This window comes from Squalius cephalus, assembly GCF_949319135.1.
Source record: "Squalius cephalus genome assembly, chromosome: 2".
Taxonomy (NCBI): domain Eukaryota; kingdom Metazoa; phylum Chordata; class Actinopteri; order Cypriniformes; family Leuciscidae; genus Squalius; species Squalius cephalus.
In genome coordinates, this window is record NC_137123.1 from 52,831,335 (window position 1) to 52,847,860 (window position 16,526).

The 16,526-nt window shown below is 36.3% G+C and overlaps 1 protein-coding gene across 3 annotated transcripts in view; it reads left to right on the plus strand.

Annotated features, from left to right (window-relative positions):
- Positions 1-16,526, plus strand: part of dlc1 (DLC1 Rho GTPase activating protein) — a 126,974-nt gene that overhangs the window by 24,281 nt on the left and 86,167 nt on the right. For all 3 annotated transcript variants that reach the window (XM_079898694.1, XM_079898692.1, XM_079898693.1), the window contains 3 exons: positions 1,389-1,538; positions 1,733-1,873; positions 15,220-15,253. In XM_079898694.1, coding sequence (XP_079754820.1) covers positions 1,389-1,538; positions 1,733-1,873; positions 15,220-15,253 — 325 coding nt within the window. The remainder of the gene's footprint in view (positions 1-1,388; positions 1,539-1,732; positions 1,874-15,219; positions 15,254-16,526) is intronic.

Genomic DNA, 16,526 nt, shown 5'->3' on the forward strand with positions numbered 1-16,526 from the left:
AAATTTTATTTTTGTGGTGAACCGATTTTTAACCCTGCAAATAAAATTTTATAATGACTTGAGCAAACATTTTCCATGTAGAAGTGCTCATCAAATGTGTTTGGGACAATGAATTGGATTTTTGTTAGCTCATTATTAGCAGAGTGTCTCTCTTTCTCTAACTGTGTGCTCTGTGATAGACAAGCGTGTATTAAGGGTAAATACCAGAACAAGCTACGCAAGCCCTTTACACACTGCTCTGCTTTGTGTGGGGCTGTTTGCACAGGCCTGGTTCAGACACAGGGCAAGTGCCAGCATCATTCCTCTCTGCTTGAGTAGCATTACAACTTGTGTCTTCCACTCTCTCTATCTCTCTCTTTCCTCTCTGTGTAGCTCTCTGCTAGTAATTTAATCATTCCGCCACTGTGGACTGTGAAGATGCAGAGAAGGGGATTTTGCTAACCAAAAACAGTTTACAAAATACCATCTTTCTGCATTTTTTATTGTCTTCAGCTATGGGATTTAGAAAGTAATTAATAATAAATTAAAACAACAAATAATTAATAATTAATTAATAAAATGAGAGCATAATTAGTACAGTAATATAATAACACTGTTAAAGATGCAATTAGTAGCTAGTAATTTATATATTTTTTATTAAAGTAAGTTACCCAACACTGATTATAAGTAGGCTATTAATCATTTATAATAATTTAAATAATAATTTATTGGCATTAAAACCAGGCTTTGTAATATTGTCTAAAAATATATATATATTTATTTTTCATATACTAAATAAATAACTTTTTATAACTATTTACTGTTGTATTTTTTTTATTATTATAGTATTTATTATTAATTAAATACTCCCACTTTCTGTATTTGTATGCACTTTTATTTTCTTCAGCTCATTTTCATCCCTTTTTGGTAAAAAAAATTAATAATATAAATAATAATTTCAAATATTTTAAATAATAATCTATTGGCATTAAAACCAGGCTTTGTAATATTGTCAAGAATATCTAAACACAATGAAAGTCAGTTCTATATTATATATTACAATAATTATGTAAAAAAAAATTTATTATAATTAAAATAATTATGTATATTGTTTCACAGGTTTAGAAATGATAGATTAGGGAGTAGTTTATAACAATTATTTTTAGGTTAACTGTTCATAATAGCACTGGCCACTATTCAGGGTAAAGAAAAGATTAGATTAAATATAATGATGTGTTGCCTCAGCTTACATGGAAAAGTCCTGTCTTCATCCGAGTCGGCGGCTGGTCTGCTGTGACATATGTTTTAAGAATTGTCATTGGAAGCCATCAGATTAATGTCAGTGTTGGTTTTAAGCTTATATTTCTTGAATAAAATCTGATTTTGCTAAACTGTTTATCTCCTTTCAGAGCTCACGGGAGGAGAGGGAGAAGGAAAGGTCACGTTTGGACTCCATGGTTCTGTTAATAATGAAGTTGGATCAGTTGGACAAAGAGATTGAAAATGCTCTAAGCTCCTCCCTCAGTGGAACTCCCAATTTAAAGAGGCGGATCATCTCTGTGAGTGGCCACCAATCAGAAGCTTTCATGCAAATGATACACTAATTTCATCTGAAAGACTTGTGATGATGATGTATGAAATAATGGTCAGCAACTGCATCAGATCTTCAGTACAAAATCTATGTAAAGTACTTGACAGGTTTGATACAGTAGTGATTGTTTTTATATGACGATGTTACTCTTTTCTTAAACAGGAAGTTGATTTAGAACCGCTGGATTCAGCAGGAAGTCTTTCAGCCTCCTCCCAGTCTCTAAACACCTCACTTTATCGCTCTTCATCATCACTGTCCTCTTCAGGACCCTCTGGAACTTCTGGGGCTAGACCAAAAAATGAGGTTAGTTAACTAAAACCTGTCATTGAACAATTTATCAAATCAAATACTAATAACTAAATACAAGGTTTTCGTTGGTGTGAGGAGAACCTTTACACACCATTCATACTTTCTTTGGGCTCTGGAATTGTTTAAACCTGGTGTCAATCATCATTTATGCACTTTTTAAAGAGGCAACTGAAGTGTCCAACATTTAGACTTGCTTTTCTTTATGCTGAATTACAACGTAAACAGTAAATTAGAGTGTGCTATGGTACCAGCAGCCACTTTAAAGTTTACTGAAGAGAGACTCTCTCTCTGTCGCTGTCTCTCATCCTCCCTCTCATTTTCTTCTTTCTGAGCGGCTAAAGCTGCTGGAACATGATAATAACAGCCTTTACCGCCGCCAACTTCCACCAGCTAAACACACTGAGAACATTCTTATGATCATCCCATCTTGTGCATGCACATGTCTGGATGTCTATGGATGTGAGCGAGTGAGTTTTTTGTGTGAGTTTGTGCTCTGAGGTGAGCGAAAGAGTCTTCCATCTGATTACCCAGTGCATGCTTGACTCCACATTTCAGAAGCACATGGCAAACAACACTTAAAATGTCAGTAAGAGGCAGGGGAAGATGGATGGAATGTTAAGTTTAAAAAGGTCTGTTTAAGAGCAGAAACAAGGTAATGTGGTGAAGGGCAAATAAGTTGTTGATGTTATTTATCGATGTCAAAAGTCATAATGCTTTCAGTAGATAAGTCAATGTCATCAAAAACCTTGAGTTACAGGTATATCGGCATTTATGAACAAAATTGAAATTGGTAATATTAATTTAAATTGTGTTAAATTGCCATGATTTTTCACAAGATTACCGTATTTGAATCCAATCTGAGCTTAAAATTCTCCCTTATCTCAATGGGATCCTTTATGTTTCATCTTTCAGTCTGTAGTCATCTTGACTGAGTTAATAGAAAAAAAATAAGCAAGTTTCTCATTGAATGACTGTGTCCATTTAATCTTGATCAATGGGTCAACATAGCAGACTGCTCAGACAGAGGTCAAGGAGACAAGACTTAAGAAATGGAGCCAGAGAGCAGATCATTGATACACTATACACTACTAATGCATGACACAAGGAATGCAAGTTTACACGTTTCAGCAAGTACCCACAGACACACACCATAGCGCATGTCGCGAAATACAGATGAAGTCATTCCTGTTTACAAGAGAAACTACTGTTTACACTGACACTATTCAATGTCTTTGACCATCAAGTGTGTTTGTTTGTTTGCAAGTGTGTGTCCACTTTGTGTTTGTTCGTTCCTGCCATTCCTAAACGGATTACATAAGTGTACCTGGTAAACACGTGAAGGATTCTGCCTTTTGATACACACACAAGCTAACTAGAACATTCTTTCTCTTTCGCTGACATCTTTGCTCTTGCTAAGTTATGTTAAATACTGACGGAGCACTTCAAGCTAAAAGGCCTTGGCTACCCTTGTATGTCATTTGAGCTAGCAGTGACAGTGAATTCCCAGAATTAAGTTTATTGAGGCGTCACATACTAGGGGTGGGGGGTACAGGTATACCCTACGTTATGGGGGCAAAATTTCCCCACAAAGATGACAATATCCAAAGTCCTTGTCCTTGTGGGGAAATTTTTTGTAATTCAATTTTAAAATAATTAAAAATATAAAACACTTATTTTAAATTGTAAGACCTGTTAAAAATATTTTTGTTACTGTTTTTCTTTTTTAATCAAATCTTTGGAGCAGCTTTGGAGAGACTTCTTTCGAAAAGTACTTTGAAAAGTATCCTTATTTATTACCCTTAAAATTAACTTTCAGTTTTCTAAGTAATGTATTGTAGTTTTAGTAGCAAGTTCTTTATTCTAATAAGTAGACGACAAATGTTTCTTTGTCTAAATCCATTCCAGCTTGGAAAGTAGTTCTCTTCAACAATATTACAAATTTTCCCAACCTAAAATATTCCAATATTTGTGTCTGGTTTTGTAACCCCTTTTACTGCAAACTTTATTAATTTGTACCTCTAAGTTGAATATTTAATAATTCAAAATCCTTCATATCAAAGTTATGTGACCACCTTCCCTAAGTGTTTATGAATAATTTACCTTGTTGCTCTTATTGGAACTGAAATAAAAAAATGTTTTTGTTGTTGTTTTAGATGATGGTTTCCGTTAAACAGTGCTAAACAGCTAAGCTGTGTAGAAGGCTTGATTTTCCTATCAGTTTTAATAAGTTAAAGTTGGCCTTGGCGAGAATGAGAGGGATACTGTATGTAAAAAGAGCAAAAAAATGTTTTTAGAGAAGGATGTGGAAAATTGAACCTCATTTTTGACCTTAAGCAGGAAATCTGTGTTTTCCGAAATGTTCAAGGTCAGGCGTGCTGTATCAGGCATTCTTAGAGTGCAAAACAAGGGCTTTGTCTTGCTCTGTGTGTCAGAGAAAATGGGGGAAAAGCAGACATGACACATACAGTAAATGGAATGATATCATTGATATTACACATCACAAAGACCCACTTTGAGTTTTTGGTTTATGTAAGAGGATTAAAAAGAAAGAGATAGTTCTGTTTAGGGGACACTGTTTAGGCAGTCATGGAAAACATATAAGCTGCTTTATGCTTTATCTCCCCCTTTAGATTCATTTCCATACTATCTGCCATGAGTATTTCCAGCAGTCATTGACTAATAACATTAATTCATCTTAAAAATGCTCTCTATCAGTGGCCTGAATATGTGGTACAGTACATCTAACATGTGTGGTTGTGTTTGTCTGTAAGTCTTTGTTTCTCTCCTCACATGAGCCAGAACCCTGAATGTTTCGGCCCACTTTCATCTCGTAACTCAAGCTTGTCAAGAGCACAAGACGTTTAGTATATTTGGCTTGCAGCGTGGTGTTGATAGCTCATTGGCCCGGCATGGGCAGAACTCAATATATTTGTCTGAGGCCCCTGAGGTCTCAGCATAAGAAATCTATCTGCCTTAAGGGGTTTTCATCTGTCGGAACTGGCGTCATATTTGTATATCAAACAAAGGATGGCAGCCAAAGTGAAGTACAGTAATTTGTTGACTATACATTTATAGGCTTGAAATGGCAGGAGATTGAGAGATGTGCGTGACAAGATCCCCTGTGTTTGAAAGCATTGATAACTATAAATCATGATGTAAATATGCAAACACGCACAGGCAGAGGGGAGCTGGAAACAGGTGCTGTATACAGTAAACACACACAAACATGCTCACAGTGATATTAAATATAATAAATGTCTTTTAAAAAAAATGAATATAAATATCACATAATGAAGTACTTTGCATTATGTGATATTCATGGTAAAAAATTATTGGATGGGTAAGTGAATGATTATACTTTCCATTATGTGATGTGATAAAGTAAAAAAAAAATTGGAAGGATTAGTGAATGATTATACTTGGCATTATGTGATATTCCTAGTACAGAAAAATAAAAGTGAATGAATAACATTTTTATTCATCAGAAGTATGGCTTTGTATCTCATGATTTGACATCTTATAGTTTTTTTTTTTTTATCTCACAATTGCAACATGTCTCGTAACTGAAACTTTATTTCTTGTTACATAAGTTTATGTAATGGGAAAAATAAAAATAAATACAAATTAGAACATTTTTACATAATGTTAATATGTAAATAAATATGAATAGGATAACTCAGATGTGATCTTGGAAGAATTTGATGATAAATGTTTGAGTTCATATTAAAATCTCTGACTTTTGCTTGTAGGCTTTAGTATTTTGGCAAATCTGAGCAGTTTGTGAGATTTACTCACGTGAGAATCTTTTACTGAGGAGCACAAGACGTAAGACAAAGTATCCATTTGATCTCGCTTTAACCTCATTGCTGTCTAGGACTAGTCATGTGATTTTGTGTTGCATACAGTGTGTATGGATTCCAGGTAGAGTAAAATGTATATATAGTATACAAATTATGAACAGTTTATTTTTCAAAGTATAAAAAGACATTGTCTATCTGAAAAACAACAAACCAAAGTCAACATTTCAGAGGTTTTAGGTTGGATGTACAAGGCTAAGTATAAATTCTCAATCATCTTTGATTTGTAGCATCCAGGCAGGATTGGTCTTGCTCTTGTGTCTCTTTCTCGGACCACTGTGCCCAGCAGGGTAATGAGCCTCCTCATGTGCCTCTGCATGGCACCCTAATCCTGCACCATAGGTTAGCCTCATTTCTTGTTTTCCCAAAGTGCCGTCTGCTTAATTCAGCATCTTCCATTGTTATTGGAGCCTGGATTATACTGGATTACAGGGATTAGCATCCCGACTCTCTTTCTCTAATCCAAGGAGTCAATTAGGGCCGGAAAAAAAGGGGGAAATACCAGCTATTGTGAGGTTAGTGACATTTGGAGGGAATGTTCTTCACCATAAGTGTATGATTCTCTCCAGAAATGAGACGTAGTTCCTGATCTTGCCTTTTTTAAATCTTTTGTATTGAACCATCAATTTCTAGCCTATAGGGAATGAGAATGAACTTTCAAGGCATAGAGAGAGAAAGCTGTCCCCTGACCAGTTCCATTCAATTCTAATTTTGATGTGTAGTGTTTTACAGTACAAACTGTTCCAAACCAACGGATGATAGTGCCTTGAAAACCCCCAGTGAGCAAGCAAAAAGCAACTGTGGCAAGATAAAACCTAAAATACTATTAGCTTGGGATCAGTCATTGTCCGCTTTATGTCCTCCGTAATTAGAATTGGTACAAATTATTCTTTGTATCCTCATTGTCCTCTGCTGTACTTTTACTTCCTGTGGGTCTCTAACCGTCATATTGTTCAGACCATACCACATGATTGTTATATATTTTTACAGTAGCATGGTTAGACCATTTTTGATATTGCAATATGGTAATGATGGAAATACAAGTATACTTATTTAATCAGAGTATTAAACTTTTATCCTCAAGTTCTCACTGAAACGATTGGACCGTTTCTGTATGCAGCTGGCTGTTTTAAGCTTGGATTGTAGCTTGTAATGTCAACCCTGATCTCTGAGTCAAGGATACAGTTTACGCCATGTAACATGCCCTGAGGGACAATTTACATCACTTCCTGCCAAAACGGTTTGCATAAAACATATGGAAGTTATTATGGGGTAAAGAAGAGGGTGTTCTCACTGCAGAGAGGGAGAAAAAAAAGAGGGGTCGTTTTTTTTCCCACGTTTCTCAGTGCACGTGCAGGAATGCCTTCATTAGTTATGGAAAAAGTTTGAGGTTTGGGGGGTATAGATAGCATCTGTGTGTCTACACACTCAACAAACAGTATGTATTATATATATATATATATATTAAGCATAAACACTAAATTACCTTATTTAGTGTTTATACTTAATATATATAGGATTTCTGAGACCTGAACCGGAAGCAAAAAGTACCTGGTTTGTGTATGCATGCAGAGAATATGTGTATAGGTTTATCTTTAATAAACACATTTGTATCTGTCAAAGAAGGTGCAGTAAGAATGGTCATCGAGACACACAAACACACACATATCCACTCAGGCTTTGGGTGGGCCAGTCTGACCCCTACCAGCTGCACATTCTTAACCAGACTAGGGGGCTGGTAAATTTTGTACTCAACACACACACACACACACACACACACACACACACACACACACACACACACACACACACACATGCACACACTTCTATGTTTTATGGGGATTTTCCATAGACATAATGATTTTTACTGTACAAATTGTAGATTATATCCCCTAACCCTAAACCTATCCATCACCAAAAAATTCTTAAAATTACAATTAAAAAAACAATACATTTTCCAGTACATATCATAATAATATATACCAGTAAAAACACTCTTAATTTTTCACTGTTTAACATATAATACCTTGTGAAAAAAAAAGTGTGCTTAATTGTTGAATGTGCACTTGTACTGTACTTAAAATCTCAAAATTATTGTTTTTAAAAAAATGTACTTGCAGATAATGTACTATTAATTAAATAATGCAACGTATGTACTTAAAGAGAGCACACTTGCATGACTATATTTCTTGACACACACTTTTTAAAAGGACACTTTCTTTTATTTTAAAGTATATTTTAAATCATTGTTTTAATAACCATTTGCCATACACTTTAAAGAAGTAGCTACAATTATTTTGATGTGTTTAATAACATACTAAAGCACATGTAAAGTACTAACTGAAGTGTTATATTGCATTTCAATTTGATGTTTTAAATGTACTAAATTGCATTTTTCACAAGGAATGTCTTTCTAAAATGACATTCTGATTGTTATCCTAATGTTCAAAAAATGTTTTGTGTTTCTTTGGTTTCAAAAGCAGTGCAAGTCTGCTGAATTTAATGTTAGTTGTTGATGAGTACAACATATTTGGCTTTTGGAGTTTTCATTTATGATAATCACCGCATGTTTGACTTCAGATATTTCTTGTATAACTGAGTGAATGCTGACTTTCAGTCCACATAATTCTACCCTACCAACTGTTTTAATGCGTTTCTGATCAATGTTTATCCCATCTCTCTTTCACTCACACACACACACACACACCCAGTAAATAAGTACTTGAGTGCTCTGCCCCGTTGTTGTTTTTTCTGTTGGACACCTGATACGACCTCTGATCCCTAATGCCGTGACAACCTGTGCCCAGGGACCTTTCAGGCCAAAAAATGTGACCCAATCCTGCCCCATAATGACTGGGGACACATACTTGCACACACGATTGCATACTTAAACACACACATACCAAAAAAACCTCTCACTCTCATGACTGAAATGTAACATATGACATTTGTATACTTGGGTGGTCCAGTGCTGCCGGGCAAGTGTGATGGACCCTGAAGAGTTACTACATTGTAAACAATTTCTTCCACACTCAATTTTAAGACGGTAAAATGTTTTAAGTTCTATATTTTCAGTTCAAGCTTTGTCATTGCAATGATTATAGTGTCATCATTGTCATGGTGTTGCTATGTGGTTTTAAAGGTGTTCTTATTGTGTTTAGTGTGTTGCTTGCTATAGCAGATGTTTGTTCGCTGGTCACTTACTGCTACAGTAGTTGGCTGAAATTGGTCGAGTTTCTTCTTCAATGTAAATCTATGGGAATCTTTTGTTCGATCACTTGTAAAAGTAATAGTAGCCTACACTTTCAACAGCCCGCATGATATTAAGAGATGTAGTGAAATAGAAATAGTGATGCTTGTTTTGCTGTTCTTTCTAATGTTTATTCATTTCATGTATCACATTGTCCTAATTTTCTGCCACCTCATTCCCTGCTTCCTCTCCATCTTTTCTTCCTTTGTTCTGAGCTCATTTTAACCATCTTCCCACTCGTATGAGGGTGGTGGGTGGTGTGTTTGGGATAGCACATGATAACAGTGCTCTGACTAAAATATAGTTATTCTGAGTATGCCAGAAGTTCTCCGAAGTATTAATAGTATTTCACTGTCGGTGGCCTTGAGTTGATTCTGTGAATTTGAGAAAACAACAGGCCCACACATAGAGGAATGTAGAGTGTGTTGCTGTGGTGGTCACAGTCACACTATGATAATATGGCTAACTCTCTATACTGCATCATGTTTCATAGTATTTGCAGACTCATAATTTCACATTATGGTTGCGAAACCTGAGTTGACGGGTTGTGGACTTTTTAATGCACGTTGAGGTATATTTTGTGCTATATTTTACAATCGTGTTGGTGTTGGCATGCATGTGTATGTAGGCTATGCGTGTTTATGGGTGATTTACTGTTGATAGCTCTCAGTGTGCCAGCATGGGGGACTTTTTTGCTGTTAGCTAACATTGCTAAGGTCATTATTTAGCCGTAAATCTGAGAACCATCATCGTTTTTTTATACGGATTATGTCAATTTGTGTTATTTATGCCATTTTCAGGTATGTGTGTTTTGGTGTCAGTGTTTTAGTGTGTGTGTGTTCCCTAGACAGATTGGGTGCAAGACAATTCTTTATCCAGACCTCAGTATCAGCACCATCAACAAGGAATGGAATGCAACGGGTGGATTTGTTCTCAGCTATGGAAAAATAGTGTTGTCGGGTAGAATATCTTTTGGTAAAGTCTTTAGTCTATTGAGCATTTCAGAAATTAGGGGTAATAAAAGTGAAGTGTGCAGTTTTATGTTAATGCATTGAAATGGTGCGTTCACGCCATCTCGTTATTACCGTAACAATTCTGAACTGTAAAAAGCCTTCACGTGCTTGTAAAACTTGTAATTAAAAAATTAAAAAATGTAATCTCTTTGAGAGCTACGACTTACCTGGCTGCTGTTCTACCTAACTACTGCAGATTTAAAGTGTGTTCGACTTGAAACGGTGCTGTGCAGACTGATAGGTGTTTGATCAAAGTACCACAAGAGCGATTCGAAAGCATGCAGAGCTTTATTTAAAGGTCCCGTATTATGCCTATTTTCACAAGATGTAAAATAAGTCTCTGATGTCCCCAGAGTGTGTATGTGAAGTTTTAGCTCAAAATACCCAACAGATAATTTTTTACAGCATGTTTAAATTCTCATTTTTTGGGGCTCAGAAAAACGCGCTGTTTTAGTGTGTGCCCTTTAAATGCAAATAAGCTGCTGCTGCACGGCACAGGGGGCGGAGCTTCACGAGCTCGCGCTCAGTCTCTCAGGACAATTTCATCTCACGGAATGATGATAATATCAGAAACTCTCAGTAACGTTGTTCATTTCGAGTCGGACAATAATGCCTACAGAGTCAGAGTGCTGTATGGAGATGGAACAGGTATAGTTTAGTTTAATTACGGTTATAACGTATTTGTCATCTGCTTGTATGTATCCACTATTAATAGCCTACAAGTCTGCTGTTTTGGACCAGGTCCGAATGATGATCAAACATATACTGATGAGTTTAATAAAGTTTATTGTACATCACACAAAAGATGAAGCGTAAGTTTTACATCAGAAAATCACCGTAAGAGCTGAGTAAACACAGTAAGTTATAAGAAGTGCGCAAGTACATAAACGAATTTCGGTAGAGTTGAGGGAGCATTTTCTTTAAAAACAAAATAATTCCACCTCGTCTTCAGCGGCTGCCTCAGATTTCGGGAGTAAATAGAGAGAGCTATGTGGATTAATACATCCAGCCACACAACACCTACAACGCTTGGGAGACATTCTCGTCAGTGCAGCAGCTGTGAACGCGATCAGGGCGGGTCTATGTTAGAACGGCAGTGTCTGTCAACACTCGTGGGCGGGGCCTGTTTTAGTGACGTCACTAAAACAGCATTCTGAAAACAGGTCGTTTGGAGACACTGCTGATGATTTATGGGGATTAATAAAAAAGGAGTGAGTGGATTTTTATCACTATTGGCTGGTTGTGTACACACACTGCCAACACACATTTATGTCCAAACAGCATGCAAAAGTGAATTTTGCATAATACGGGACCTTTAAGGTAATTACAACATGGTGTGAACGCAGCCAAAGCTATAAGTTAGCCAAATCCTGACCAGTCCAGTTGCAACAATAGCCCAGCACACAGCAATCTCGGTAAATTACCGTAAAATTACCAGAATGACTTTACCGGTAAAAACACAAATATGCTGTTCTTCACACAAGCAACAGCGTTCTGGCTTTTTACCGGTAAGAGACCATTCACACATCAGCACCAAAATACTGGTAAATTCTGTGATGACAGGCATAAGGGATGATCAAACAATAAAGACTATATGTGTGAAATAGGCTAATGACTCGACCAATGGTGAGACTTTAAGGGGGGACTATCAGTTTGTCCAACCAACTTTGTGTTCAAGGAAATTACTGCATTTCTGCAAAGGAATTATTTTTTGGCAATTCCATTGGGTGCCACTAGAGGTACATATATTACACACTTCACCTTTGAACATTTGCTCGTCATTCACACCAAAAATCCTTTAAGAATGTTTCCATATCTCTTTATTGTACATGCTTTGCAATGAGAATAACAGGGACATACAGTATGCGATACTAACATGAAAACGATGGCAGATGTGTGATTTTAGAATGTCTTAGGCACATTGTGTCCATTAAGATCACAATCACTCCTTAGATAACACTCCTTAGATAAGCCACTCGCACCCCTCACATACATGTATATAATCCCCAGCATGCATCTGGCTTCATGAGGGGAGGATGGGTGGACGCAATGATGAGGGTATGTTAACAAAAGAGAAAGAATGTGGAAACAAAAAAAACAAAGGTAGATAAAATAAGGCAATGTGATAACAGAGGGCAATAAAGGAATTGAGGAGAGAGATAGAACATGAAAGAAGACAGAAGAAAGAGATAGATAAAGAAGAAGAATATGGTCTGATGTTTTGAGGAGAAAGCCACATTCTTCATATAACAGGATGCATCGCTCTTTCGAGGCAGATGATGGAGGTGTTTCTGTCAGTATGATCTGTTCCAGGGACTTTGGGATTACACAAGGTCAAAGATCAGTGGACAGAGCAGGAGTTCTGTGGATGAAGGTCACCCGGAGACTGAGACCCCGACATTCCTTTGGAACTACAGAGATTCCTGTTCTGTCTGACTAAAAAGTCAACACAAATGAATAATGAACAATAACTAACAAAGGAACAGTTATTAATAGCCATTGCTCTTTCAGGAAAGAGTCATTTAGAGGCCCCATTAAATCAAAATTAGAGTTTTATGGCTTTTTGTTCATGTCTTTTAGCTTTGAGGTCATATACAGACCCTTTCCAAAAAATTAGAATATCATGGAAAAGTTGATTTATTTCTATAATTCCATTCAAAACGTTAAACTTCCATAGATTATAGATTCAGGGCCCACAACTTAAACCATTTCAAGTATTTAGTTGTTTATTTGTACATAATTTGGGCTTCCAGCTCCACGAAAAACCCCCACGAAAACAGGATTTCAAAAAATTTGAATATTACATGAAATCACACAGTAATTACACAGCGATACCATGGTCATTGAACCAGGTTTTGGTTATTTTGGCAGTGTGGGCAGGTGCAAATCCTGCTGAAATTTTTTTGGAAATTTTTGGAAAGGGTCTGTATATGCTAGTAGTGTCAATGTTATTTTAGTGTTATTTCTTATTACAGTGTAGTATTATTCATTATTTTTGTAGTATTTATTAATTACTTGAATTAGATTTTATTTTTATAATTTCAGTTTTCATTTTAGAAAATAATTAATTTTTGTTATTTTAGTACTTCAGCTTAAACTTATTTCAGTCAGTTGGCAAGGCAACATTTGTAATTTATAATTGTTTTTTTTACGTTTAAGTTTTTCATCTAAAATTTATATTTCATTACAATGCTGTATTGTCAATACAATTTTTGTAAATACAATACATGCCCCTAAACATGCAGCAGTTTGATTTTTTTAAGCATACTATACATTTAAAATCTCTCCTTTCTAGGAAAACAGTATTGATGACTCATCCTACACTATGTAGATTTGTGTCCAGTCAAATGTTCTCAGCAATGAAAATGTCCCACCACAAACTACCACCTGCATCTGACTAGCATGACAAGCATAGTATGGAAAACCATGGCTTATTGTTGTGACATAACTAAAGCCCTTCATTATGTCCCACCAAAACTTTCTGTTTAAACACAGGTAGAGCCTTTGCAAAGGTCATTAACCAAATCCACAAATGAGCTACATTTGGAAGGTATATTATTGCCTTTGCAAAGCAGATTAATAATGTTTCCAGGCAAAATGCTGTGGCTAAAATAATCACTTAGACACACTTTTTTGGTATTTTTCATTTGTGTTCTCCACTGAGACGTGTCGACATGGTAAAACTATGCAGCGGTTTCTTTTTGTCTCATACCCTCCTTGTTGAAAAACAAACTTTTATCAGCGTTATCAGTAAGTACACACATGATCTAACAAATTATGGATAATCACATTCAGTCATATGAAGATAAAACAGACTATCAGTCATTTTAGAGTATATGTAAGCATAAATGTCTCTCTCTCTCTCTCTCTCTCTCTCTCTCTCTCTCTCTCTCTCTCTCTCTCTCTCTCTCTCTCTCTCTCTCTCTCTCTCTCTCTCTCTCATCTGTGTGTGTGTGTGTGTGTGTGTGTGTGTGTGTGTGTGTGTGTGTGTGTGTGTGTGTGTGTGTGTGTGTGTGTGTGTGTGTGCGCGCGTGCGTATGTGTGGTCCTGGTAAACCCTACGTTATGAGGAAAAAATGTCCCCACAAAGATGGTAATATCAAAAATCCTTGTCCTTGTGGGCACATTTTTTGGTCCCCCTGAGGAAAACAGCTTATAAATCCAACTAAATTATGTTTTTTTGAAAATGTAAAAATGCAGAACATTTTGTGTTAAGGGCTGGTTTAGGGTTGAGGGATAGAATATACAGTTTGTACAGTATAACAATTGTGTGTGTGTGTGTGTGTGTGTGTGTGTGTGTGTGTGTGTGTGTGTGTGTGTGTGTGTGTGTGTGTGTGTGTGTGTGGCCTGGTAAACCCTACATTATTCTAAATCATAAATCATACTAAGTGATTTTTTTTTTCTGTGATAGGTTTAGGTGTATAGGGTTAGTGTAAAGGGGTAGAATATACCGTTTGTACAGTATAAAAATCATTGTCCATGGAAAGTCCCAATTAAACATGAAAACGTGTGTGTGTGTGTGTGTGTGTGTGTGTGTGTGTGTGTGTGTGTGTGTGTGTGTGTGTGTGTGTGTGTGTGTGTGTGTGTGTGTGTGTGTGTGTGTGTGTGTGTGTGTGTGTGTGTGTGTGTGTGTGTGTGTTGGGGGGTATCTTGTATCTGGTTCATAAGGAGGAGGGTGTTTTCAAGGTTGAAGAGGCTACACAAATGGCCTTATTTCTTGGCCAGCTGCACTTGGTGGGCATGAACACATACACAAACACACACAGTGTTTTACTCACAGGGCGGCAGGTGGTAGGCTAGTTTATACTGGCTTTGTTTGAAATGCGTAATGTTTATAGAGTTATATTGTGAAACTGAACTGTTGTATTAGTCTTTCCTGGATCCTGATGAAAAGTGAAATATGAATTCATAAAACATCTGAATTTAGTTCACCCAAAAAATTAAAATCAAAAGATGATATTTTGAAGAATTTCGGTAACCAAACAGACCATTTGCCATTGACTTTTTATGGTATTTTTTTTCTCCATACTATGGAAGTGGTTACCCTTCTTCAAAATCTCTTCTTTTGTGTTCAGCCGGGAAAAAAAGAAGAAATAAATTCATATAGGTTTGGAATAACTTGAAGGTGAGTAAATTATTTTTGGGTGAACTATTTTTAATCTTATTGTATTTCCTTGTCATTTGCAAAATAATAATTTTTTCTTTATTTACTTTCTTTCAGACCTCTGCTGTACTTTCTGAGAAAGACAGAGCAGGTAAGTCCACATCATCTCAAGTTTTATTATCATAGCCTACGTTAAGCGATGAAAAAATTATACAGAATGGAAAGCAAAACTGTATGTTAAAAAAAAGAAAGAATATGATATGGTATGATAATGTTATAAATGGCTGTTTCCAATATTAGGATATTCAGTTAATGTTTTCAATATTTGTTTCTCACCAATTTATCAAAGTGAAAAATCTTATTAAAGGTTATGAAAAACGTTTATCAGATTTTGTAAATCCGAGTCAAGTTAAGACATACAACCTTGCTTTCCCGCCAAAGGATGTCAACTGGTAGCACTGCATCTGTCTAAAGCACTAGCAGATGTTATTCAGTCAGACTATCAGAACAGAGACCTGTAGATGTGTCTGGAAATGATTAAAGATTATTACAAGAGTGATATATATCTAGAACAAACCTCTTTGTTCCTTTATGGATGCATGACCATTTGCTGGCTAAAAGAGATGCTTTGTTGGGGCAAAGCATTTCGATTGTCTCACCCTCAGGCTAAGGACAAATGTAGCATACTAGCTATTAACAGATTGCTGTTAGCCATTTTCTGCTTCTTATGTGGTCATTTGATGTTCGCTGACTACTATATATCAACTGTTATACTTGTGCAGTTGTCATTTGTTGTGTACTTTTTGTTAACTAAAGCCCTATTCACACTGGATTAGTATTATCTGGGGACCACGTGTGATTTAGAAATTACCCACCCACATCTGAATTTGCACGGGATAAGCGAAGCCTGTGATTTTACTCAAATTTACTGACTTATCTCCCGGATATGATGTCAATATACTATTGCTTGGACATATATTGTCGTTATATGTCTAGCTGTATGAAATATCATAAACAGAAGAATGTTCCTTACCGCATGCTGCTAGTCATTCATCTCCATCTATTCATTCTTTTTGTTTGTGCTCTTCTGATGGTTTTCAGCTTTTTCTTTCTGCAAATTGTATAGTTGTATGGTGTAGCCTATAGCGATATATGACCCAGCACCCAAAATACTATCAAAACTCTCCAACGCAGCCTCCATTCTACGCGAAAGAAACAAAAACCTTGAAAAAATTATATGCGACCCCGCCAAATCACAGAGATGCCAATTCGCACAGGACTAATATTATCACAGGACGTCGGTGTTTGGCGAAATATGGTAGGTCATTTGCGGGGGAATTTTTACTTGTTTAATTTTTACAAATTACAGACATGGCAGATTCGCACGAGATTAAGATCACAGACAACCTCCGCAATTATTACAA